The sequence below is a fragment of the Artemia franciscana genome, chromosome 14 (genome assembly GCF_032884065.1).
Source record: "Artemia franciscana chromosome 14, ASM3288406v1, whole genome shotgun sequence".
NCBI classification, from domain to species: domain Eukaryota; kingdom Metazoa; phylum Arthropoda; class Branchiopoda; order Anostraca; family Artemiidae; genus Artemia; species Artemia franciscana.
Genome location: NC_088876.1, coordinates 5,170,794 through 5,198,691, shown reverse-complemented (window position 1 = coordinate 5,198,691; position 27,898 = coordinate 5,170,794). Strand labels below are relative to the sequence as shown.

Here is a 27,898-nt window from a genome sequence, read left to right as displayed (position 1 = left end):
TTCTAGCCTCTTCTAAATTTTTCTGAAGATTCAGAAATTTTTAAAATTTGGGTATAAGAATATGCTTGTTGAGGCATCAGATACACCCCTCTCCCACAGATACATAATGAAATACCGGCCCTCCTCAAAACTCAAGCGAATGAAAATAATAGGAAATAAAGCCTTAGGTAAAAAAAACCTTAAAATTAATGTCTATATTACCTATTTGTTTTGTAAGGGCAACTTGACTCATTACCAACTAATTGAACTAATAAACTAATTGGCCACTGAGTGGCATTACTGCTTCTGAAACTGGGAAGCTCACTAATCGTGTTCCAACGCATTTAATAGATTGACTGTCTCAAAATTTTCAATGGATAGCAACTCTGTCCCATTTTGGGCAAAAATTATGGTTTTGTGCCACAAAATGGTAAAAGAGCCAATTTGCTGAGGCACAGTCTTTTTGGCTACCAAAACCCTATAATTGTATAATTTCCATTTCACTGTGCTATCCCAATTTTCTAGGACTCTGGTTTGACACGATCACCACTGGTTTGACACGAAATTCCACATTCTTGAAAATATGAGCTTCGAATCTCTATACGAGAATTTTTGATATGGCAAATTTGATTACGTTTTTTTCATCACAATTTTCAGGGGTGTTTTCCCAAAGCAAACTCAAGCAAACGCATCAGGCTCTTAGTTTTCATGGGTAACTTCGAAATTGACGAACTTTATATAGAACTACTTCGAATTATTATTAACAGTTAATTATGTTCATGTAGATGGTGCTAATTCGTTAGCCCGAACTGTTCGTTTAGAAATAAGAGGAAAAACAATTCGCGAAACTTGCTTGTAAAATTTTCCAAGCGCCCCAAAAGGAAAAGTTAGAAGGCACTTTACTTCTCCCCCCCCCACCCTTGATGACCCAAGGTCTTAAACCCATGTCACACCATGCCCCAACAGGAAAAGGTAGAAAGCACTTTACCTCCCCCCCCTTGACGACCCAAGGTCTTAAATCCATGTCACGCCCTCTTAAAAATTATTGTAGCCTCCCCCTCCCTTGGAAAAATGTACAGGGGCGCCCTTGATGCTAAATTTTGTCTTTTGATGTATGGGTTTATGCCAGATCCATAACTTAGAGTAATCACCACAAAAACTATATTTTTAGTAGCTTCGTTAAACATAGTCTAATTAAAACCCGGGGTACAACAGATTACAATCTTGGCTCTTATTAATCCTTTAAAAATAATTTTAAATTGAGAACTTCTCACGGAATGTTTCTTTATTAAAGGATATAAAAACACACTGTCGATTGTCAACCCAATTTTTGAGCATTCACCATATGCGTTTCTGTTTCAGATGGGACCGCCCTCTGAAGAGTAGAATCTGTGTCAAGTATTGAGATTAATTAAGCTAGGTGATTACAATGCGGTCAGATTTTGTCCACTCTGTAACGAATTTGAAAAACTTTGAAGTGATACAATTTAAAATGGGATAATAACGTCTATGAGAGGAGGTATGCGTTTTCGATGAATTAAATAAAAGGTATTTATCTTTTATACAGAACACACCCGAGAAGTGAATTTAGGTTAATCATAATGAAATGTACCAAAATATGATGCAAATAAAATACTTTATTAAAAAAGTTATGGGTGCTGCAAAGGAGAATTATGGAAAGCAGGCCGCCCAGATGCATTATATTAAATACCTAACCATAATACCGACTCTATATATTAAATATTTTGTACTTGTATAATATACGCCCTACCTAATGTTCTACTAATATTTTTTTTCTGACGCTCAATCCTAATGGAATATACCAAAATATGATGAAAATAAAATACTTTAAGTTATGGGTGTTGCAACAGAGAATTATGGAAAGCAGGCCGCCCAGAACGCATTATATTAAATACCTAACCATAATACCGACTCTATATATTCAATATTTGGTACTTGTATGATGTACGCCCTACCTAATGTTCTTCTAATATGTTTTTCTGACGCCCAATCCTAATGGAACATACCAAAATATGATGAAAATAAAATTCTTTATTAAAAAAAAGTTAAGGGTGCTGCAACGGAGAATTATGGAAAGCGGGCTGCCCAGAACGCATTATATTAAATACCTAACCATAATACCGACTCTATATATTAAATATTTTTATACTTGTATGATATACGCCCTACCTAATGTTCTTCTAATATTTTTTTCTGACGCTCAATCCTAATGGAATATACCAAAATTTGATGAAAATAAAATACTTTAAGTTATGGGTGTTGCAACAGAGAATTATGGAAAGCAGGCCGACCAGATGCATTATATTAAATACCTAACCATAATACCGACTCTATATATTAAATATTTTGTACTTGTATAATATACGCCCTACCTAATGTTCTTCTAATATTTTTTTCTGACGCTCAATCCTAATGGAATAGGCTATACCAAAATTTGATGAAAATTAAATACTTTAAGTTATGGGTGTTGCAACAGAGAATTATGGAAAGCAGGCCGCCCAGAACGCATTATATTAAATACCTAACCATAATACCGACTCTATATATTAAATATTTTGTACTTGTATGATATACGCCCTGCCTAATGTTCTTCTAATATGTTTTTCCGACGCTCAATCCTAATGAAATATACCAAAATATGATGAAAATAAAATACTTTATTAAAAAAGTTAAGGGTACTGCAACGGAGAATTATGGAAAGCAGGCCACTCAAAACGCATTATATTAAATACCTAACCATAATACCGACTCTATATATTAAATATTTGGTACTTGTATGATATACGCCCTACCTAATGTTCTTCTAATATTTTTTTCTGACGCTCAATCCTAATGGAATATACCAAAATTTGATGAAAATAAAATACTTTAAGTTATGGGTGTTGCAACAGAGAATTATGGAAAGCAGGCCGACCAGATGCATTATATTAAATACCTAACCATAATACCGACTCTATATATTAAATATTTTGTACTTGTATAATATACGCCCTACCTAATGTTCTTCTAATATTTTTTTCTGACGCTCAATCCTAATGGAATAGGCTATACCAAAATTTGATGAAAATTAAATACTTTAAGTTATGGGTGTTGCAACAGAGAATTATGGAAAGCAGGCCGCCCAGAACGCATTATATTAAATACCTAACCATAATACCGACTCTATATATTAAATATTTTGTACTTGTATGATATACGCCCTACCTAATGTTCTTCTAATATGTTTTTCTGACGCTCAATCCTAATGAAATATACCAAAATATGATGAAAATAAAATACTTTATTAAAAAAGTTAAGGGTGCTGCAACGGAGAATTATGGAAAGCAGGCCACTCAGAACGCATTATATTAAATACCTAACCATAATACCGACTCTATATATTAAATATTTGGTACTTGTATGATATACGCCCTACCTAATGTTCTTCTAATATGTTTTTCTGACCCTCAATCCTAATGAAATATACCAAAATATGATGAAAATAAAATACTTTAATAACAACGTTATGGGTGCTGCAACGGAGAATTATGGAAAGCAGGCCACTCAGAACGCATTATATTAAATACCTAACCATAATACCGACTCTATATATTAAATATTTGGTACTTGTATGATATACGCCCTACCTAAAGTTCTTCTAATATATTTTTTTGACGCTCAATCCTAATGAAATATACCAATGTAAAATAAAAATATAATACTTTAGAAAAAATTTAGGATATATATATATTTTCACATTGGGGGGGGGGGGGTAAAGTTCAGCGGTTATGCATGCCTAATGGTACAATTATTCTGCATATTATGTAGTAAGAATTTTTGTTCTGACTTCACACTGTCCAAACACATTTCCACCGTCCCCCCCTGATGTGCAAATATGAGCCCAAATTATCTATTTTCTATTTATTCACATCTCTTTGTCTTGTCGCACGCTAAGCTGAAAGATACTAAAGAAAAAACAACTAGTTCTATAATGCGTCAAGGAATGGACAACCTGAGCGGTAGGGCGTTTATCATAAAAGTATCATATAAATATTTAATTAGTATATACCTAAAATGCAGCTTTTTCACTGATCAAAAGCTAATTGTCTCCGAAAACAGATGACTAAATTGGTTTTGGTTAGATCTTACACAGCAAATCTCTCGAGTGTGTTTTGTATAATACCTAAGTACCAAATATAAAAACAAGTTTTTCTAAAGGAAAGTACAAAGTAACATTAATGCAGACTCAAATTATTCTGCACATGGGATTGGCTACCAATTTATTCTTTGGTTTCGACAACCTTTTGCTTATGGGGTTTTTATCTTCATGTTGTCCCTTGGACTTTTTGGTCATCTTCTTGAACTGAGTGAAGGCCTCAGCCGAAATAATTTTAGTGTTCTTCTTTCAGTGGCTACTAATTACCTATTTTTCCTTCGTCCTCTGGATTCTCTTATTTTACCATCCCTGGTTAATGGTCCTTCCTAATCAATATTATTCATTTTAGTAAGTTGTATAATTCTACATATATTTGGAAGGTCTTTCGGATAAAACTTACGGAAAGGGGGATTTACTTCTCAGGAGTTGTCGTTTAGGGGGGAGGGGAGCAAGGGGGGCACTTTCCCCACCAATAATTTGGAGACAAATTATGGTACGTGTTAACAATTCAGAACACATTCAAGAACTACGATGTGTAAGATCTAACAAAACCGGTTTGCCTTTCTAGAGTCGATTATGATTTGCTTATTTTGAGTGAGAAAAACTACGTATTTTTAATTTAATTAAATATAGTACATATAGAAATGGTTAGAGGTTAGGTTAGGTATTTAATATAGTGCGTTCTGCGCGTCCTTCTTTCCATAATTCTTTGTCGTAGTTTCCATAATTTTTTTTCCAAAGTATTATATTATTATCACATTTCGGTGTATTTCATTGTGATTACCCTAACTTCACTTGTTCTGGATTGTTAACAAGTACTAAAATTATTATACAGATTAGCCTATGGCCCTTGATTCTCTGGAGGTAGAACCCTCTTGTCCCTCCTAAAAAATAAAAAAACAAGTTTTTTTAACTACAAGTAAGGAGCGACATTGAAAATTAAAACGAACAGAAATTATTCCGCATATTTTACGCCTCGCTCTTTACGCTAAAGTTTGACTCTTTCTCACAACTCTACTTTTTAAAACAGTAAAAAACTATAGCGTAAAGAACGAGGCGTTGCAGAGGGGACAACCCCTCTCATATGTAGAATAGTTTCTGTTCGTTTTAAGTTTTAATGTCGCTCCTTAATTGTAGTTAAAAAAAACCTGTTTTTTTTATTTAATTTCTGAGCGCTTTTGAATTAATGCATGTTTTGATTTTGGCTCACCGCACATGAATAATTAAAACGAAATTTGAATATTTTTTTTTTTGCTAAATAGCTTTCTCATAGTTTTTATCGGACGATTTTGATAAAAAAAAGTGTGGGGGAGGATGCCTAGTTGCCCTCCAATTTTCGGTTACTTAAAAATTCAATTAGATTTTTCTGTTTTTTGTACGAACGTTTTTGTTAGTAATAACATACATACCTTACGAATTAACTTACGGAACGAACTTCTATATTTGTGTATTTTTATTATGTATATGAGGGGGTTTGCCCTCTCGTCAATACCTTGCTCTTTACACTAAAGCTTGAATTTTATCCCAAATCTTTAAGAATTACCCCTGAATCACAAAGACCGTAGAATAAATAGTTGAAATTACTAAAAATACTTTAGCGTAAAGAGCAAGGTATTGTGGAGGAGAAAACCTTCTTTTATACGTAATATTTTATGTTTGTTTTAAGTTTTAATACTAATCATTATTTTCGGGTGAAAATTGTTTTTTCTCAAAGTTTCTTTTTAAATAATGCTAGAAAATCCTGCGCTCCCTTCATGGAAATTTTCTTCCCTCATGTTAAATTCCTCCATGGAACGATCCTCACACATAACCCCCTTCCCCTGGCCCATTCCCACCCCAACGCAAAAAGGTCCCCCTGAAAACGTCTGTACACTTCATAATAACCATTACTATACGTACACAATGGTCAAAGTTTGTAACTTGCAGCTTCTCCCCTGGGGACTGCCCCCAATTTTTTGGTCACTCAAAAAGTGCACTAGAACTTTAGATTTCCGTTAGAATGAGCCCTCTCACAAAATTCTACGACCAATGGGTCGATAAGATCACCCCTAGGAAAAAAAAAACAAATAAATACGCATCCATGTAACTTCTACAGTAGGGTTCTCTGATACGCCGATTCTAATGGTGTGATTTTCGTTAAGATCCTATGACTTCTAGGGGGTTTTTCACCCTGTTTTCTAAAATAAGGCAAATTGTCTCAGGCTCGTAACTTTTGATGGGTAAAACTAAACTTAATGAAACTTATATATTTAAAATCAGAATTAAAATGCAATTCTTTTGATGTAACTATTGGTATCAAAGTTTCGTTATTTAAGAGTTTGGTTACTATTGAGCCGGATCGCTCCTTACTACAGTTCGTTACCACGAACTGTTGACACAAGAATAAGGATAGAAGAGATAGAAGAATAAGACAAGGGCTGAAAATGCTGGAGCTAAGCACCTGCTTCTCAGGTTACATTCATTCACATTAATTTATTTAATTCAAACGCTTTTGGTCGGTAATCAAAGTAGAAAACCCTGTTTTTATTGAAGGAAATTTTGAAGTAGGACACTAGAATTATAAACATGCCTTCCTGTAGGATTGAAAAAGGGGGACAAGGGTCTTTATCTCCTCCAACATTAGTCTAAATATCTCAGCTCCCCTCGAAAAGAAAACAAAACAGGAAAATGGATTTTAAATGCCGTAAGGGGGTAGAACCTTGATATAAACTACAATATTAAGCTAAACAATAGGTATAAATATATAGTAAAAATTGCAGACAGGTATGTACGCCGGAAGAAAGACTCTTCGGTTTTGTCTCCACTTTTACTTAAGATCACTTTGCATAAACTTGGAAAAAAGACTTTTTTGCCTGCAGACATTGGCCTGTATAGGGCTGGTCCGGATCTCCTGATTCTCTGCCTTTGGTCTGGAGGACAATTTGATGTTAGAGGCGAATCGTCCAATGCTTGTCGTGTTATCCCCCAGATTTCCCCGGTGTTCATTTGAAGCTGTGGTCATTCTGACTGAGCAATCAGAGTCACATCGCTAACCCCGTTACAAACTAATTTTTCTCTCAAACAATAAGAATAATTCTTTGGGCTAACGTAAATAGGTCACAAATATAAACCAATAAAGCCAAAGCACAATTTTTACCATTCAATTACGATGATTGTAAGTTGATGTTTGCAAAGATCAGATGGGATAATAACCGGTTGGTTTGCTTTGACTAGTGATAGAAAAAAATGTGTCTCACCATGGATGTTCACGTTAAGATTTGGGATTTGCCTGGGGGTTGAAAACACGGTATTTCAGACACGTGGTCTAAATTCTAAAAGTCATAATTTTGGACAGGTGAATACATTGTTGGAAAGGTAAGAATCCAAATTGTTTGGTTGTGAAGTTTATTTTAAAATAATAGAAGAAAAAGTGCGGTAACTGACCTTTTTGTATAACAAAAGAAAATTTATCGTGACTTCTCCATTATTTTCTCCATTTATTGGACAATAAATCTGTTTAAGAACAATCCAACTGAGCTTGGAGATATAGTGATCTAGCAAATGAAAGCTAATTTTTTTTCTCCATTTATTGATGTATGCACAGCCACTGAATGTTCTATGGTTCTATGGTTACTTCAAAAATCAGGGAAAAGGGCTGTGAAACGAGTGTAAGTCACAAAACCAATACCCTGTTTCCAACCTGGGACAGAAGAACAGGCAATTATATTTCTCCAGGATAAGGGGTTGTTGCCTAAAACAAAAGAAAATGCGTGAATGGATACACCATGACTTTGTACTCCTATGAGAAGCCACATTATTGTGGCGGGTGGCAGTAAAGGCAGAAGAAAGACCTCCTTTTAACGGGATTCTTAACGACATTTCTGCGTTCTGGGTGCATGCATTATATTTTCATCATATTTAAATTTATTTCATTAGCTTTATCAAGAGTTTGGGCTATATATTTGCAGATTAGGGGGGGGGGATAAAGCATAGCATATATCAAATACAGCAATGGTTAATTTACGCATTTAATATATGCTATGCTTTACCCCCATCCCCACCCCTAATGTGCAAATATATAGCCCAAATTTGCTTCTAAACTATTATTTCAATCAATCAATCAATTTATTAATACTAAAGAAAACTATTACAAAAGTAAATTAATAGGCCCAAGAAGCTATGCTTGTAATGGGCCACAGAGAACAAAAAAAAAAAAAAAAAAAAAAAAAAAAAAAAAAAAAAAAAAAAAAAAAAAAAAAAAAAACACTTATAAAATATATACAAAAAAAAAGAAAAAAAAAAAAAAGAAAAAAAAAAAAAAAAAACACTGGAACAAGACAAGATTTTAAAAGAAGAGAAGTGACATACAAATTGGGATAGAATTAAAAGAGAGACAAAAATTATTTAACTGGAAAGACCCGACGAAATAATGCATTTGCAGAAAGAAAAAGAGGGACATCCAAAGGGATGGAGTTCCATAATAGAATTGACTGATATACAGGAGACCTCTGAGCTGCTGTAGAGGATCGTTTTGGTAAAATAAATCGTCGAGAAGAATTACGCAAAGAAGAAAAGTACCTACCTGAGCCTGTCCTTGAGAAAAACTGCTGCAGGGTCGGTGGAAGAGTACCTAGAAAAGCAGAATGCGCTAAATAAAGAGTATTTTTACCTTTAATATGATCCAGCGGAGCTATTCCAGTATCATTATAAAGATCAGAGGAAGGGAGAAGAAAAGTAGCCTTCACTGCCCTGTTTTGGGCTCTTTGAAGTGAGCAGAGAAGAGATTTATTAGTATTGCCCCAGACAGAGCAGCAATAAGAAAGGTAAGGATGAATAAAAGCATGATAAAGAGAAACCATAATATCAGGAGGAAGAAATGAATTAATCCGGTGCAACATTGAAGACTGGCGGAGTATTAAGGAACGGGTGTGAGTTATATGCGGTTTAAAAGAAAGTAAACAGTCAAGATACACACCAAGAAGTTTCACCATAGTAGCTTGTGGTATAATATCATTCCCAAAAGTCAGGGTGATTGGCTCCCGTACGTCTCTCATGCGGTAAGGGGTACTAAAGTTGACAATGACACTCTTTCGGCTGTTAAGAGCCATACCATTTGACCAGCACCAATCCTTTACTTTATCAAGAAGACCTTGATCTATAGAAGTGGCAGATGGCAGGTCCACCGCAGCAATGAAAAAATTACTGTCATCAGCAAAAAGAACAGGGTGAATATGGGGATGAATACCATCAACAAGATCATTAATGTAGATTAGAAACAAAAGTGGTCCAAGCACAGAGCCTTGTGGGACACCTTTCAATACAGGCAAAGTAGTGGAAGAAGTACGGTTAACCAAAACATACTGGGATCTATCTGAGAGGTAGGACCTAAACCAATCTAGTGGGACTCCATGCACACCAAATAAGGATAGTTTAGACAGAAGAACATTGTGGTCAACCATATCAAAGGCCTTTGAAAAGTCAAGAAATAGACCCAAAACACACAAGGCCTTGTCCAGATTAACACGCACAAACTCTGTAGCATCAGTAAGTGCATGTAAGGTAGAGAATGAGGGACGAAAACCATACTGATGGTTAGTGATGAGAGAATTTCCATCAGTCGAATTAGTACTAAATACAAATGAAGAGAGTCGACGATATTTGTTCATCATATTTTATTTCATTTAATTAGTATTAATTGAACTTCACTTCCCAAGTGTCTATTATATAATCGATAAGTACCGGCTTTTCTATGCAATATTTCATATTTAATGGCAAAGGGGATAAGACACTGTAACCCAAAACGTAGGTGATATGGCACGTAGCGTAGCCCTCTAGCAACTACGCCATTGGCTGTCTTTCATTTCGAAAAGCCGCAGAAACTCTAAATAATACGACTGTTTTTGCTTTTCAGGAACTGTTTTAAGTTATGGATCGAAGCAAACTAGCCCGTCGACTGATCGAGGCATCCCACACAACTGCCGATCATGAAAAGAAAGCCTCTCGAATGTCTACTATTGATGAAACTTTTGGTCACAAAACCATTAAAAGAGAACGCAAAGACAAGTAAGTAAACATAAATTTCAAATCAAAACACTTAAAACTATTTTACCGGAGAAGTTTTCCCTTCGTAATTGAGCAAACATCGAGCAAAAACAAAACAAATGGATTCAGGACAGATGTAGTAGTACTTCAAAACATTAAAAAAAAAAAAAAAAAAAAAAAAAAAAAAAAAAAAAAAAAAAAAAAAAAAAAAAAAAAAAAAAAAAAAAAAAAAAAAAAAAAAATTACGAAAAATAGGAAGAGAAACCGTGCTTGTTACGACATCTTGAGAATACAGGAGGCGCCTCTCTTGCCTATTAGCTTAATTGAGCTTCAACTTATGTTCTTTTTAATTTCGATGTCGGACAAATTCAAAAATGGCTTAATCAGGACAAGACAAAGTACTGAAAGAGAATTGAGATTTTTTTTTTTTTTTTTTTTTTTTACACAGTCTGCTAAGACTTGAAGCAACAGTTTAAATAATTGTAGTAATTAAGCAAATAAGCAGGTGACATCAATGGGCTTTATTTAATTTTATATTCAACTTATTTTATATATCTTCTATATATATAAAAATAAGTTGTCTGTCTGTCTGTGGATGTGTGGATCAGGTGACGTCACCTGAAAAAACTGGATCAGGTGACGTCAAAACTGAAAAAACTAAAAAAAGGCAAAAACTACAAAAAAAACTAAAAACTAATAAAAAAAATAAAAAAGCTAAAAAACTAAAAAAACTAAAAAAAAGCAAAAACTACAAAAAAAACTAAAAACTAATAAAAAAGCTAAAAAACTAAAAAAACTAAAAAAAGGCAAAAACTACAAAAAAAACTAAAAACTAATAAAAAAAATAAAAAAGCTAAAAAACTAAAAAAACTAAAAAAACTAAAAAAAGGTAAAAAACTAAAAAAACTAAAAAAAGGAAAAAACTGAAAAATAAGCTAAAATAAAGGTAAAAACCAATAAAAAACTAAAAAAAAACTGAAAAAACTAAAAAAAGGCAAAAACTACAAAAAAAAACTAAAAACTAATAAAAAAAGTAAAAAAGCTAAAAAACTAAAAAAACTAAAAAAACTAAAAAAAGGTAAAAAACTAAAAAAAAATAAAAAATAAAAAAAACTAAAAAAAAGGAAAAAACTGAAAAATAAGCTAAAATAAAGGTAAAAACCAATAAAAAACTAAAAAGAAAAAAAGGAAAAAACTAAAAAAAATTTTCATCTAAAAAACTAAAAAAAAACTAAAAAAGGTAAAAACTAAAAGAACTAAAAAAGAAAAAAATAAATGACGACACTCAAAGAGAAAGCGACCAGGACAAAAGGAATGTTCGATTAGCAATCAACAAAGCACCGGGACACAGGGAGTATAAATGAAAAAAGCTAAAAAACTAAAAAAACTAAAAAAAGGCAAAAACTACAAAAAAAACTAAAAACTAATAAAAAAAATAAAAAAGCTAAAAAACTAAAAAAACTAAAAAAACTAAAAAAAGGTAAAAAACTAAAAAAACTAAAAACTAAAAAAAAAATAAAAAAAAGGGAAAACTGAAAAATAAGCTAAAATAAAGGTAAAAACCAATAAAAAACTAAAAAAAAACTGAAAAAACTAAAAAAAGGCAAAAACTACAAAAAAAAACTAAAAACTAATAAAAAAAAGTAAAAAAGCTAAAAAACTAAAAAAACTAAAAAAACTAAAAAAAGGTAAAAAACTAAAAAAAATAAAAAATAAAAAAAAAATAAAAAAAAGGAAAAAACTGAAAAATAAGCTAAAATAAAGGTAAAAACCAATAAAAAACTAAAAAGAAAAAAAGGAAAAAACTAAAAAAAATTTTCATCTAAAAAACTAAAAAAGGTAAAAACTAAAAGAACTAAAAAAGAAAAAAATAAATGACGACACTCAAAGAGAAAGCGACCAGGACAAAAGGAATGTTCGACTAGCAATCAACAAAGCACCGGGACACAGGGAGTATAAATGACGACCAGAACATAAGTAAAAAAAAAAACTAACAAAACTAAAAAGAAGGTAAAAACTAAAAAAAAACTAAAAAGAAAAAAAAACTAAAAACTAATAAAAAAACTAAAAAATCTAAAAATCTAAATAAACTAAAAAAGAAAAAAAAGGAGAAAAACAAAACTAAAAAACGAATGTATATACAGACCGGGACACCGGGATACAAATGACGACCGGGACACAGGGAATATAAATGACGACCGGGACACAGGGACACAACTACAACGGGGACACCGGGGGAAACAGGGGGATATAAATGACGACCGGGACACCGGGACAGGGAATGGTCGATTAGCAATCACCATCAACAAAGCTCAAGGGCAATCATTAGAATCATGAGGTATAGATCTGAATACAGATTGTTTTCCCATGGACCATTATATGTTGCATGTTCAAGAGTCGGTAAACCTGACAATCTATTTATATGCAAAGACAATGGGACAGCAAAGAATGTTGTATATTCGCAAGTTTTACGTAGTTAAAACCATATATATATATATATATATATCTATCTATATTCACAGGTGGGACATAGGGACACAACTACAATGGCGCGTAACTATTATGGCGCGTAACGACTTACGCGCGCGGGGGGGCTTGGGGGGGCGCGAAGCGCCCCCACCAACTAGGTGTTGGGGTGGCGCGAAGCGCCACCCCAACAGCTAGTATATATATAAAAATAAGTTGTCTGTCTGTCTGTGGATGGATCAGGTGACGTTACCTGAAAAAACTGGATCAGGTGACGTCAAAACTGAAAAAACTAAAAAAAGGCAAAAACTACAAAAAAACTAAAAACTAATAAAAAAAATAAAAAAGCTAAAAAACTAAAAAAACTAAAAAAAGGCAAAACTACAAAAAAAACTAAAAACTAATAAAAAAGCTAAAAAACTAAAAAAACTAAAAAAAAGGCAAAAACTACAAAAAAAACTAAAAACTAATAAAAAAAATAAAAAAGCTAAAAAACTAAAAAAACTAAAAAAAGGTAAAACACTAAAAAAACTAAAAACTAAAAAAACTAAAAAAAAGGAAAAAACTGAAAAATAAGCTAAAATAAAGGTAAAAACCAATAAAAAACTAAAAAAAAACTGAAAAAACTAAAAAAAGGCAAAAACTACAAAAAAACTAAAAACTAATAAAAAAAGCTAAAAAACTAAAAAAACTAAAAAAACTAAAAAAAGGTAAAAAACTAAAAAAAATAAAAAATAAAAAAAAAATAAAAAAAAAGGAAAAAACTGAAAAATAAGCTAACATAAAGGTAAAAACCAATAAAAAACTAAAAAGAAAAAAAAGGAAAAAACTAAAAAAAATTTTCATCTAAAAAACTAAAAAAAACTAAAAAAGGTAAAAACTAAAAGAACTAAAAAAGAAAAAAATAAATGACGACACTCAAAGAGAAAGCGACCAGGACAAAAGGAATGTTCGATTAGCAATCAACAAAGCACCGGGACACAGGGAGTATAAATGACGACCAGGACATAAGTAAAAAAAAAATTAACAAAACTAAAAAGAAGGTAAAAACTACAAAAAAACTAAAAAGAAAAAAAAAACTAAAAACTAATAAAAAAACTAAAGAATCTAAAAATCTAAATAAACTAAAAAAGAAAAAAAAAGGAAAAAAATAAAGGAGAAAAACAAAACTAAAAAACGAATGTATATACAGACCGGTACACCGGGATACAAATGACGACCGGGACACAGGGAATATAAATGACGACCGGGACACAGGGACACAACTACAACGGGGACACCGGGGGAAACAGGGGGATATAAATGACGACCGGGACAAAAAAACTAAAAAGAAAAAAAAACTAAAAACTAATAAAAAAACTAAAAAATCTAAAAATCTAAATAAGCTAAAAAAGAAAAAAAAAGGAAAAAAATAAAGGAGAAAAACAAAACTAAAAAACGAATGTATATACAGACCGGGACACCGGGATACAAATGACGACCGGGACACAGGGAATATAAATGACGACCGGGACACAGGGACACAACTACAACGGGGACACCAGGGGAAACAGGGGGATGTAAATGACGACCGGGACACCGGGACAGGGAATGGTCGATTAGCAATCACCATCAACAAAGCTCAAGGGCAATCATTAGAATCATGAGGTATAGATCTGAATACAGATTGTTTTCCCATGGACCATTATATGTTGCATGTTCAAGAGTCGGTAAACCTGACAATCTATTTATATGCAAAGACAATGGGACAGCAAAGAATGTTGTATATTCGCAAGTTTTACGTAGTTAAAACCATATATATATATATATATATATATATATATATATATATATATATATATATATATATATATATATATATATATATATATATATATATATATATATATATATATATATATATATATATATATATATATATATATATATATATATCTATATTCACAGGTGGGACATAGGGACACAACTACAATGGCGCGTAACTATTATGGCGCGTAACGACTTACGCGCGCGGGGGGGCTTGGGGGGGGGGCGCGAAGCGCCCCCACCAACTAGGTGTTGGGGTGGCGCGAAGCGCCACCCCAACAGCTAGTATATATATATATATACTAGCTGTTGGGGTGGCGCTTCTCACCCCCCCCCCAAGCCCCCCCCCCGCGCGCGTAAGTCGTTACGCGCTATATTAGTTACATACATATATATGTATATATATATGTATATATATATATATATATATATATATATATATATATATATATATATATATATATATATATATATATATATATATATATATGTTTTATATGACTATATAACTTGCGAATATACAACATTCTTGGCTGTCCCATTGTCTGTACATATAAATAGATTGTCAGGTTTACCGACTCTTGAATATGCAACATATAATTATCCATGGGAAAAACAATCTGTATTCAGATCTATACCTCATTATTCTAATGATTGCCCTTGAGCTTTGTTGATCGTGGTTGCTAATCGAACATTCCCTGTGTCCCCGTCGTCATTTATATATCCCCCTGTGCCCGAGGGCGTCCCCGTTGTAGTTTTGTCCCTGTGTCCCGGTCGTCATTTGTGTCCCGGTGTCCCAGTCTGTAATTTCTCTTTGAGTGTCGCGGTCGTCATTTATATTCCCTGTGTCCCGGTCGTCATTTGTGTCCCGGTCGTCATTTGCTGTTGCCATTGTAGGTTCTTCAGTCATTTTACAATTAAAAATTTTTCCGTCCATGATCTTCTTACAATTAAAAATTTGTCTCTGAAGGATTTTCTTATATACCTTTAATGACGTCATCGTCATAAAAAACATAACGACAACTAACTTCATGACGACATGATTACATGACGTCACTCGACAGACACACAAACAACTTATTTTTATATAGATAGATAGATATATATATATATATATAGTATATATTTAGTATATATATATATATATATATATATATATATATATATATATATATATATATATATATATATATATATTTAACTACGTAAAACATGCGAATATACAAGATTCTTCGCTGTCCCATTGTCTGTGCATATAAATAGCATTTATATTCCCTGTGTTACGGTCGTCATTTGTGTCCTGGTGTCCCAGTTTGTATTTTCTCTTTGAGTGTCCCGGTCGTCATTTATATTCCCTGTGTTCCAGTGTCCCGGTCGTCATTTGTGTCCCGGTGTCCCGGTCTGTAATTTCTATTCAAACAATCCCTGTGTCTCAGTCGTCAATTATATATCCCGCCTGTGCCCCCGGCGTCCCCGTTGTAGTTGTGTCCCTGCGTCCCGGTCGTCATTTATATTCCCGGTCGTGATTTGTGTCCGGGTGTCCCAGTCTGTAATTTTTCTTTGAGGTTCCTGGTCGTCATTTATATTCCCTCTGTGTCGGTCGTCATTTGTGTCCCGGTCTGTAATTTATCTTTGAGTGTTTTTTCTTTTTAGTTTTTTTTTTAGTTTTTTACATTATTTCAGTTTTTTTTTCTTCTTTATTTTTCAGCGTCACTATGAAGTACATATCACCGAACCTTTGTTTTTTAACTTAAATCTGGTAGGCATTGATGACCTTATCCAAGTCAAAATCCCAAACCCAATCATCATCGCTATCATTTTCAGTTTTGATATGTTTTGACTCTCGCTTTCCAGGTGGATTTTCATCTAACTGCGCGGTTTTGCGTTCTTTAGCCGCAAGCCTGTTTTCTTGCTGTTCCTGGGATTCCTCGGCACGCTTTCTTTTCTTACTTTCTCTATCAGCTGCAAGCCTGTTTTCTTGCTGTTCATGTGATTCCTCGGCACGCTTTCTTTTCTTACTTTCTCTATCAGCAGCAAGTTTTTTGGCATAGACTCTTTGAGCAGCTTCCTCGGCTGTTGCTATTGTAGGTTCTTCAGTCATTTTACAATTAAACATTTTTCCGTGAACGCGTGTCTTAAATACCATTAATGACGTCACCGTCATAGCAAAAATGACGACAACTAACTTCATGACGTCAGTCGACACAGAAACATGACGTCACCTGACAGACAGACACACAGACAGACAACTTATTTATATATATATATATATATATATATATATATATATATATATATATATATATATATATATATATATATATATATATATATATATATATATATATATATATATATATATATATATATATACATATATATTGTGATTCCTCGGCACGCTTTCTGTTCTTACTTTTTCTATCAGCCGCAAGCCTGATTTCTAGCTGTTCTTGTGATTCCTCGGCACGTTTTTTTTTTCTTACTTTCTCTATCAGCCGCAAGTTTTTTGGCATAGACTCTTTGAGCAGCTTCCTCGGCTGTTGCCATTGTAGGTTCTTCAGTCACTTTACAATTAAACATTTTTCCGTCCACGATCTTCTTACAATTAAAAATTTGTCTTTTGAGCAGCTTCCTCGGCTAAGTTGCTTGTGTGTGTCTGTTGACTGACGTCATGTTTGTGTGTCGACTGATGTCATGTTTGTCGACTGACGTCATTATAAGGATTGAACTGTATGTCGTCATGAAGTTGTTTGTCGACTGACGAAATTACAGACCGGGACACAAATGACGACCGGGACACTCAAAGAGAAATTACAGACTGGGACACGGGGACACAAATAACGACGGGGACACAGGGAATATATATGACGACCGGGACACAACTACAACGGGGACGCCGGGGGGCACAGGGGGGACATATAAATGACGACCGGGACACAGGGACACAACTACAACGGGGACGCCGGGGGGCACAGGGGGAATATATAAATGACGACCGGGACACAGGGAATGTTCGATTAGCAATCACCATCAACAAAGCTCAAGGGCAATCATTATAATAATGAGGTATAGATCTGAATACGGATTGTTTTTCCCATGGACAATTATATGTTGCATATTCAAGAGTCGGTAAACCTGACAATCTATTTATATGCACAGACAATGTGACTTACACAACTACAATGGCGCGTAACTAATATGGCGCGAAAAAAGCTAAAAAAAGAAAAAACCCAAAAAGAAAAAAACTTTAAAAAAAAAGAAAAAATAAAAAAGGTAAAACACTAAAAAGAAAAAAAAACACCGGGACACAAATGACGACCGGGACACAGGGACACAACTACAACGGGGACGCCGGGGGGCACAGGGGGATATATAAATGACGACGGGGACAGTGAAGAATGTTGTATATTTACAAGTTTTACGTAGTTAAAAACATATATATATATCTATCTATATTCACAGGTGGGACACAGGGACACAACTACAATGGCGCGTAACGACTTACGCGCGCGGGGGGGACCTGGGGGGCGCGAAGTGCCCCCACCAACTAGGTGTTATATATATATATATATATATATATATATATATATATATATATATATATATATATATATATACATGCATACATGCACACTTATAGACAAATTTGCAATTTGTCTATAAAATATATATATATATATATATATATATATATATATATATATATATATATATATATATATATATATATGCACTATATATATATAATATATATATATATATATACTAGCTGTTGGGGTGGCGCTTCGCGCCACCCCAACACCTAGTTGGTGGGGGCGCTTCGCGCCCCCCCCCCCCCCAAGCCCCCCCGCGCGCGTAAGTCGTTACGCGCCATAATAGTTACGCGCCATTGTAGTTGTGTCCCTATGTCCCACCTGTGAATATAGATAGATATATATATATATGGTTTTAACTACGTAAAACTTGCGAATATACAACATTCTTTGCTGTCCCATTGTCTTTGCATATAAATAGATTGTCAGGTTTACCGACTCTTGAACATGCAACATATAATGGTCCATGGGAAAACAATCTGTATTCAGATCTATACCTCATGATTCTAATGATTGCCCTTGAGCTTTGTTGATGGTGATTGCTAATCGACCATTCCCTGTCCCGGTGTCCCGGTCGTCATTTACATCCCCCTGTTTCCTCTGGTGTCCCCGTTGTAGTTGTGTCCCTGTGTCCCGGTCGTCATTTATATTCCCTGTGTCCCGGTCGTCATTTGTATCCCGGTGTCCCGGTCTGTATATACATTCGTTTTTTAGTTTTGTTTTTCTCCTTTATTTTTGTCCTTTTTTTTTCTTTTTTAGCTTATTTAGATTTTTAGATTTTTTAGTTTTTTTATTAGTTTTTAGTTTTTTTTCTTTTTAGTTTTTTTGTCCCGGTCGTCATTTATATCCCCCTGTTTCCCCCGGTGTCCCCGTTGTAGTTGTGTCCCTGTGTCCCGGTCGTCATTTATATTCCCTGTGTCCCGGTCGTCATGTGTATCCCGGTGTACCGGTCTGTATATACATTCGTTTTTTAGTTTTGTTTTTCTCCTTAATTTTTTTCCTTTTTTTTTCTTTTTTAGTTTATTTAGATTTTTAGATTTTTTAGTTTTTTTATTAGTTTTTAGTTTTTTTTTCTTTTTAGTTTTTTTGTAGTTTTTACCTTCTTTTTAGTTTTGTTAATTTTTTTTTTACTTATGTCCTGGTCGTCATTTATACTCCCTATGTCCCGGTGCTTTGTTGATTGCTAATCGAACATTCCTTTTGTCCTGGTCGCTTTCTCTTTGAGTGTCGTCATTTATTTTTTTCTTTTTTAGTTCTTTTAGTTTTTACCTTTTTTAGTTTTTTTTAGTTTTTTAGATGAAAATTTTTTTTAGTTTTTTCCTTTTTTTCTTTTTAGTTTTTATTGGTTTTTACCTTTATGTTAGCTTATTTTTCAGTTTTTTCCTTTTTTTTTAGTTTTTTTTATTTTTTATTTTTTTTAGTTTTTTACCTTTTTTTTAGTTTTTTTAGTTTTTTTAGTTTTTTTAGTTTTTTAGCTTTTTTACTTTTTTTATTAGTTTTCAGTTTTTTTTTGTAGTTTTTGCCTTTTTTTAGTTTTTTCAGTTTTTTTTTAGTTTTTTATTGGTTTTTACCTTTATTTTAGCTTATTTTTCAGTTTTTTCCTTTTTTTTAGTTTTTTTTAGTTTTTAGTTTTTTTAGTTTTTTACCTTTTTTTAGTTTTTTTAGTTTTTTTAGTTTTTTAGCTTTTTTATTTTTTTTATTAGTTTTTAGTTTTTTTTGTAGTTTTTGCCTTTTTTTTAGTTTTTTTAGTTTTTTAGCTTTTTTATTAGTTTTTAGTTTTTTTTGTAGTTTTTGCCTTTTTTTAGTTTGACAACTTATTTTTATATATATAGATAGTTTTTTTTTTTACTTATGTCCTGGTCGTCATTTATACTCCCTGTGTCCCGGTGCTTTGTTGATTGCTAATCGAACATTCCTTTTGTCCTGGTCGCTTTCTCTTTGAGTGTCGTCATTTATTAGTTTTTTCCTTTTTTTCTTTTTAGTTTTTTATTGGTTTTTACCTTTATTTTAGCTTATTTTTCAGTTTTTTCCTTTTTTTTAGTTTTTTTTTATTTTTTATTTTTTTTAGTTTTTTACCTTTTTTTAGTTTTTTTAGTTTTTTTAGTTTTTTAGCTTTTTTACTTTTTTTATTAGTTTTTAGTTTTTTTTTGTAGTTTTTGCCTTTTTTAGTTTTTTCAGTTTTTTTTTTAGTTTTTTATTGGTTTTTACCTTTATAGTTTTTTTTAGTTTTTTAGCTTTTTTATTTTTTTTATTAGTTTTTAGTTTTTTTTTGTAGTTTTTGCCTTTTTTTAGTTTTTTCAGTTTTGACGTCACCTGATCCAGTTTTTTCAGGTGACGTCACCTGACACATCCATCCATCCATCCACAGACAACTTATTTTTATATATATAGATATATATATATATATATATATATATATATATATGCACTATATATATATATATATATATATATATATATATATATATATATATATATATATATATATATATATATATATATATATATATATATATATATATATATATATATATATATATATATATATATATATATATATATATATATATATATATATATATATATATATATATATATATATATATATATATATATGCACACTTATAGCCAAATTTGCCATTAGGAGAAAAAAATGACTCCCAAATTTAAATTTTAATCTAAAAACAAAATATATCTAGAAACGAATTTGCAACCCAACCACAGCCAAATCTTCATCACTTCTTGGTATGACTTCTTAGTATACTCTTTTTAGGCTTAATGAGATGTTTTAGGAGTGATTAGAGCTGATATATGAATAGAGATGTGGCTGAGTAAATAGAAACTATATAGAACTACTACCAGTTCACATGTTAATTAGCAACGATGGATGACTTTGTTGAAATACCATAACCCAAAACTCTGGTGTAAAGGATAAAATTTTATTCCATGACCACAGGAGCACTGATATAGAATTTCAAGATACAAAAGTAGTCAAATGTTCAACCAAATTCAGGAAACAACAAGCACATCAATGTAATTTCCACCACCACCCCCAAATCACAAGTTTTTGTGGTTTCCCAATTTTTTAATCATTAATGATATATTTTTTAGAATCATGTTATATAGTAGTTATCCTACTTTTTCTTTACTGTTGGGATTTGATGGATTTCGTTGTGAAAATTTGTATGTACGACGCTTCTCACAAGTTAATCAACAAGTAACCAGAAATTAATTTACAATATATATCTTAGATGTGATATTTGAACTTTATTATTACTGAAAAATTTTTTTTTTAGCAGAAAATCAATCAAAAATAAGAAAGGGTAGATAAAGATATAATTCTGAGGTTTAATTGAGGACTCAAAAATCTGAAGTTTTTGAATAGTTTTCATTTGAAGAAGGGTAAAATTTTGACGATTTTATTTGGCAACTTATGGCACAGAAAGTAGACTTTATTTTTTGTTTAAGACAGTACCAACAATTGAACCGCCATTGAACTTTGGAACCTCTTCTTCCTCTTAGTAAATATCTCTTTTTTTAAGTTACTTTTATTTCGGGTATTAAAAGTAGTTTAAGGCATTAAATTACTCTTAGAGCAAAAATAGCCACTGAGTACAAGTGAAAAGTAGCTTATAATTTCCTTAAATTTGCAACAGGGAAAAAAAGCTTCTGAGTTGCGTAATTGTGTCATAGCTCAAACCCAAGTCACACTTTTTAGCCACTTTACTCTCTATTGCACTTATCCAAAGATATTATTTCTCAAATTCATCAATATTTCGTTGGGGTCTTCTTTGAGGTCTTCTTGTTTACAAATTTTCTCATTTTGTATTTTCTTTAGTCTAAGAGGGGCAAACAATTAGCCCTCAATTCAACCATTTTATCCTTAATCCTTAAATATTACTTTTTTCAATTTTTTTGAAACTTCTAATTTTACCTCAGATGTCTACTGTGAACAGTCACCTCAATTTTTATACCTTGCATGAAAACAAGAAATTTTTGTGAATTTTAACCCCAAAATATAGTTTCAAACATTTTCTCCAGGTTTCTCCAGATTTTCCTGGATAATAGTCTTAGAATTTAGATAATAGTTTTGGAATTCTGCCGTTGTCCACGCCCAAACCCTAACTTTGTTCCGTGTTTAGCTTTAGATTTTTTTAATGCTACATTACGACCAATTCGAAAAAAAAACAAGCTCAATTACCACAAGACAGAAAAATGAACAAGAAAAATGACAAGAAAAATGAACAAGAAAAAAGACAAGAAAAATGAACAAGACAAGAAATGAAAGGAAAAGTAGCACTTTTTGCACACGGTTAATTGAGATTTGGAACAACAGTTAAACTAATTATGTTATCTGAACAAGTTTTGCAATTAATTTTCACTGTGTCAAGCCTTTCAAATTTAATTCATATCATGCCGGTGAAGGCAATAAAGTCGAGAGAGGAATTGATTAATTGCCTTGTGAGCATAGTAATACCCTACAAAAATGAATTTGAAGCGTTTTCTAAAGCGTGTGTTAGAAAAGTGTTAAAAGCGTGTGTTAGCGTGTGTTATTTTTGGCGTACATATTCGTCTAAAAAGCAAGTAAAGATTCTATTGTTTGAATTTTTTAGAAATTTCTGATTAAGGGCAACATTTCAGAGAATATTACAAAATACCCCATTGGATGCATAGCCAGTACCTGAGTAATGAAAGGCAACTGTCAAAATTTAATGTATTGAAATCAAATTGGGTTAGTCTTAAAATTCAATTGAAAAAATAAGTTTTTTTTCAACTGAAAGTAAGGAGAAGCGTTAAGACTTAAAACGAACGGGGGGAGTGACCCCCTTATATACATAATAATTTCTGTTCGTTTCAAATTTTAATGTTGCTCCTTACCTTCAGTTGAAAAAACTCGTTTTTAAATTTTTTTTTTTTAAATAGCTCCGGGAAATGCGGCTCCCCTCCATTGAAAATTCCCTTTCCCCATGATAAATTCCTCCATGGAAATATCATCCTTCGTACCCCCCCCCCATTTCCCACCAGAAAAATTCCCCCTGAAAAGGTTGATGAAAATATATCTTGGAAGCTTCATCTTGACAGACTAAGTATTCAGCGAGGAAGGAATGTAGAATTACTGCGGTATCTAAAATTTTACCTCCCTTTCCCTGCTCGTAAGTCAGTTAATTATTCTTTAATTCTTTTTTATTTTAATTATGGTCCCACTTCTTATTTAAATACTTTTAATCTCAAATTAAGCCCCTTCAAAGTCTTCAAAATAAAGCCTTTCGTACATTAGAAGCCCTAGTCCCTTCCCCATCGGCACTGCCTGATAATTCCCCTACTAAGAGTCTTTAGACATTTTTGAACATATTGCAAATTCATCTCGTCCTTCCAGTCTGTTTCGTCTTTTTTAGACTTAAAAAAAATTAAAGAATTATTACTTTTGGCTCTTGATTCTATTAATTTTTCGCTAATTTCTTTTGTTCAGAATGGGTATAGTTTAAGAAGACGTTCAGCTAAATTGCATTGACCTAAAATTCATACTGAACGATCCAGATATTCTCCAAAAAATTAAAAAATAAAGTTTTGCAACATTTATGAAAGTTATGCGAATTCGCATTCTTTTATTCCGCCTTCTAAAAATAATTTAAATCTATATCTAATGGATAATTATTAATTAATATGAAGTCATGGTTGCCGGTGCTGGTGTTTATCTATATTAAGTTGATTGTTTGATTTGGAACGCGAGCTGTGAGTTGAATGTGCTGTCTTATTTTTCTTTTTTATGGTGTGTATTTTTGTTTTTTATTTTTATTTATTTTTCATTACTTTTATAATGTTATTGATTTATTCTTTTAAGGGTTCCGGTTTTCGATTGTAACTCACTTTGTAGGCACCCTCTTGAAATATTTTTCTCTTGAAATGTAGCGTTATAGTGAGTGACATTAGTTTGAAAATTAAAGAGCTTGAACTTCCCAATAACCATACTATATGTAAACTATTGGCAATAGTTTAGGGCTAGCTGTCCTTTAATATTTTTTGTCACTTAAAAAGGGCACTAGAACTTTTTATTTCCGATCAAATGAGCCCTCTTCCAGTCTTCTACGATCACTGGTTCAATACGATTATGTCCGAGGAAAAAAAAACACGCGCACATGCGTGATCCATTTAAATATAAAAAAACGTGTTTTTTCAACTGAAAGTAAAGAGTATCATCAAAACTTAAAACGGACAGAAATTATTGCTTGTATGAAAAGGGCTGTCCCCCCTCAACACTTTGCACTTCACGCTAAAGTTTTTTAGTACTTAAAAAAAGCTTCTTATTGTTCTAATCAAACGACCCATATGTTTCAGGAGTCGTTCTTAAAGAATTAGGAATAAATTCAAACTTTACCGTAAAGAGCAAAGTGTTTTGGAGAGGGCAACCCCCTTCATATACGTAATAATTTATATTTTTTTAAGTTTTAATGTTGCTCCATACTTTCAGTTGAAAAAACTATTTTTATTTTCTTTAATTTCTGATCGTTTTTAGATAATGCCAGTAAATCTTGCCACACCTCCACGGAAAAATCCTCTTCCCCATTGAAATATCCTCTAGACAATTCAATCAAGCGAAAATTCACCCCGGACAATTACCCTTAACAACTCCACGCGTAAACAGAAAAGAGAAGGCAAGATATCTAAAAATTATTTTGTATAAGGATTCTGGCAAAGTCACCCAGGGGTTGAACCCTGGCAAGTTCACCCCCTTGATACTTCCCTTCACATGGAAAATTCTACCGTAGAAAAACCACAGCAAAAAATTCGTCCTCACCCCACCCAAAATGTATGCATACTTTCCAAACACAAATACTGTGCGTAAACAGTGGGCTAATTTTATAACCTAAAGACCTTACCCCTGGGGCTTTGGGGGAGGAATCATGTTATATACAAAGGCACAGCTATTGGACCTTTTAATGATCAATAACATGGCTTTTTCAGAATTTTGATCGGATGATTTTGGGAAAAAGGGACAGGGGGGGGGCTTAGTTGCTCCAAGCCTTTTGGTCATAAAAAGATCACTATAACTTTTAATTTCTGTTCGAATGAGCCCTCTCGCGATGCTCTAGGACCAATGGGTCGATAAGATCGCCAATGAAAAAAAAAAGAAAAAAATGGAAAAACACTCATCTGTGATCTTTCTTCTGGCAAAAAATACAAAATTCCGCTTTTTGCAGATAGGAGCTTGAAACCTCTAATGTAGGGTTCTCTAATACGCAGAATCTGATGGTGTGATTTGCATCAAGATTCTAATACTTTTGGGGGTGCTTCCCCCTTTTTTCGAAAATCAGGCAAATTTTGTGGTCAATGACCACGAACTGTTTGGAAAATTCAAAATTCCACATTTTCGTACATAGGAGCTTGAAAAAATTACAGTGGAGTTCCCTAGTGTGCTAAATCTGATGGAATGACTTTCATTAAGATTAATTAATGTTTTGGAGGTGTTACCTCCTTTTTCAAAAATTGGGAAAATTTTCTCTGGCTCGTAACTTTTGATGGGTACCATTAAATTTGATAAATTTCGCATATTTTGAATAAGCATCAAAATTGGAATTATTTTGATCTACGGATTGTTATCAAGACTCTGTGTTTCTTAGAGTTTCAGTTGCTGTTGAGCCGCATCACTCCTTACTTACAGTTCGTTACCACTAACTGTTGAATTATAAACTTAAAATAAGTTTTACACATTCAGACCAGTGGTCCGCCTGATACAGCTACAAATCTCTTGATTCCCTGCCTTCGACCAAAAGTACTCTGCACGGTTGGGTGGGGGGAATCCTCCGACATTTCTTGTGTCACATCCCTAAATTTCTCCAGGTACCCATTTGAAAATGGGTTGATAATGGCTGAGCTTAAAGCGATACACTGCTGACCACTGTCCCAAACCAAAGAATAAGTACCACTAGGCCTAAAACACCTACCCTGAAAGACTGGATAATATGCTTGGCCAGAGTTGCAGAGGGCAGAAGTAAGATACTGGGCAGACTTGTGCAAGATACTGAAATTTGAAAAAAAAATTGTAGCATAAGTAAATCAGCAGTTCTCTCTTTTGGGACAAGGATTTATTGCATATTAAGCAAATTATTTTTATATTTAACGCATCAAATAATCAAATACTATGACAAAACTATTTGTAAAAACTAGTAAAATATGCCATTTTAATTGCAATTTATATTGCTTTAACAAGGAATCTAAGTTTTCTGGCTTGAAACTTTTTATAAATGAAAGATGAATGCATATTATCTAAATAATAACGGAAATATGCAAATAACCCTTCAAATGATAGTTATTTGTTGTGCAATCTCTTGAAATTTTTTTCCTAAAAAAGGCAAAAAGAAATATTTTTTAACACCTTCAATTTCACCCCCCCCATATACCTGTCAAGGGACTAAACAAATAAGAGATCCAAATAGAGATACGTCATTTCATTAGACACTGAAAAACATTTACAAAAGCTTTAAGTGCCGATAACATAGTCAGTCATCATCATCAGAATAGAAACTAAAGTATTAAAATTATAACAAACTATATTTACACAGAACAAAATAACAACTTCCGAGTCACATCAATTTTCCGGTCCATTGGCTTAGAGGGTTCATTATAACTAGATTCATTTAGTTCAGTGTTTAGGGCAAGGGTGCAAAGATTATCCTATTTCACACGACAGGCCTTGTGTACATTTGTATTATAAGGCATAAAACATATTACAACTATTTGAAATCAGAATCATGAATATTTACGATGTGTGAGCCCAAAGTGGGACCTTTTGGCCTGATTCTATCCTTCCTAACTTTGTCCGTATAGATGTATTGGACCTCTTTTGCTTCGTGTTCATTCAGGGATCGTTTAAGGAATTTTTATAAGATATTTACTGTCAGCAATTGAAGATTACGATATGACTATCCAGCATTGGTGTAATTTTGTCAAAATCCTGGGGGTGGAGGGCAAATTTAGAAGTCAATTACCCTAAATCACGTAAAAATGAGAGTGGAAAATGAAAAATCAGCCATATAGCATCATAGAGGCTAAGATATGCAAAGATCTCATTTTTGACAAGATTTTTCAAGAAACTAAATTTCAGGAGGAGGGGTGTAGGGGAACTGTGGTTCCTAGAGTGGGTTTTCATTTCCCTCTGCCCTACAGAAAATTACACCCGTGTTGCTGCAGAACTTAAAGAAGAAGTTCTTTCATGAAACTAACTACGATGCAGGTATATTTTAATTAAATATTATATATATAGAGGTGGTTAGGTTAGGTTAAAGTCATGGTTAGGTTAAGTAGCATAAATTCATGTTGTGTCCATTGACGCACTGTTTTGTTGTGGGCAACAACCCCTTATCCTGGAAAAATACAAATGCCTCTTTTTCAGTCTTTGGCATATCCCAAATTTTCATTTCAAAACCTATGTTCAGACACTATCTTCTATCATCATGCGTAGCAAACAAAATTGAGTCTAGTCTTTGTGGCTATGAAACCGGATTTTCTCATAAAATGTACCTGCATCGTAGTTTGTTTCACGAAAGAACCTCACTTCATTTATTGAGTGTGTTCTGAATAATACACAAGTACCGTGTTTAGTGCTCATCAGAGTTTATATTCACTGGTTTTACAGTCACTGATTATAAAAAAATCTAAAATAACAATACGAGCCTCCTACAACCCAATATAGTATGTAGCCTACATGTTTCGCAAAAATGTTCCAATTTCAACCATAGTTGTGCAGCAAAGGATTAATGAGGTTTTTGATTACAAGCCAGAGGCAGGTATTGACAGGAATCTGAAATCAACACATGTTAGCATGAATTTCTCAAACGGTGTTTGATTTTAACCAAAGTAAGGTTTGAGCGTTTTTGAG

The 27,898-nt window shown here is 32.9% G+C and overlaps 1 protein-coding gene across 4 annotated transcripts in view; it reads left to right on the top strand.

Moving 5' to 3' along the window:
• LOC136035214 (facilitated trehalose transporter Tret1-like) overlaps window positions 1-27,898 on the top strand; it is a 136,630-nt gene that overhangs the window by 18,819 nt on the left and 89,913 nt on the right. The window contains exons 1-2 of one of the 4 annotated variants that reach the window (XM_065716827.1): window positions 1,371-1,498; window positions 10,026-10,177. In XM_065716827.1, coding sequence (XP_065572899.1) covers window positions 10,041-10,177 — 137 coding nt within the window. In that variant the 5' untranslated portion in view covers window positions 1,371-1,498; window positions 10,026-10,040. Of the gene's footprint in view, window positions 1-1,370; window positions 1,528-7,341; window positions 7,490-10,025; window positions 10,178-27,898 lie in introns of those variants that run through there. The other 3 variants (XM_065716828.1, XM_065716829.1, XM_065716830.1) reach the window with 3 other exon arrangements.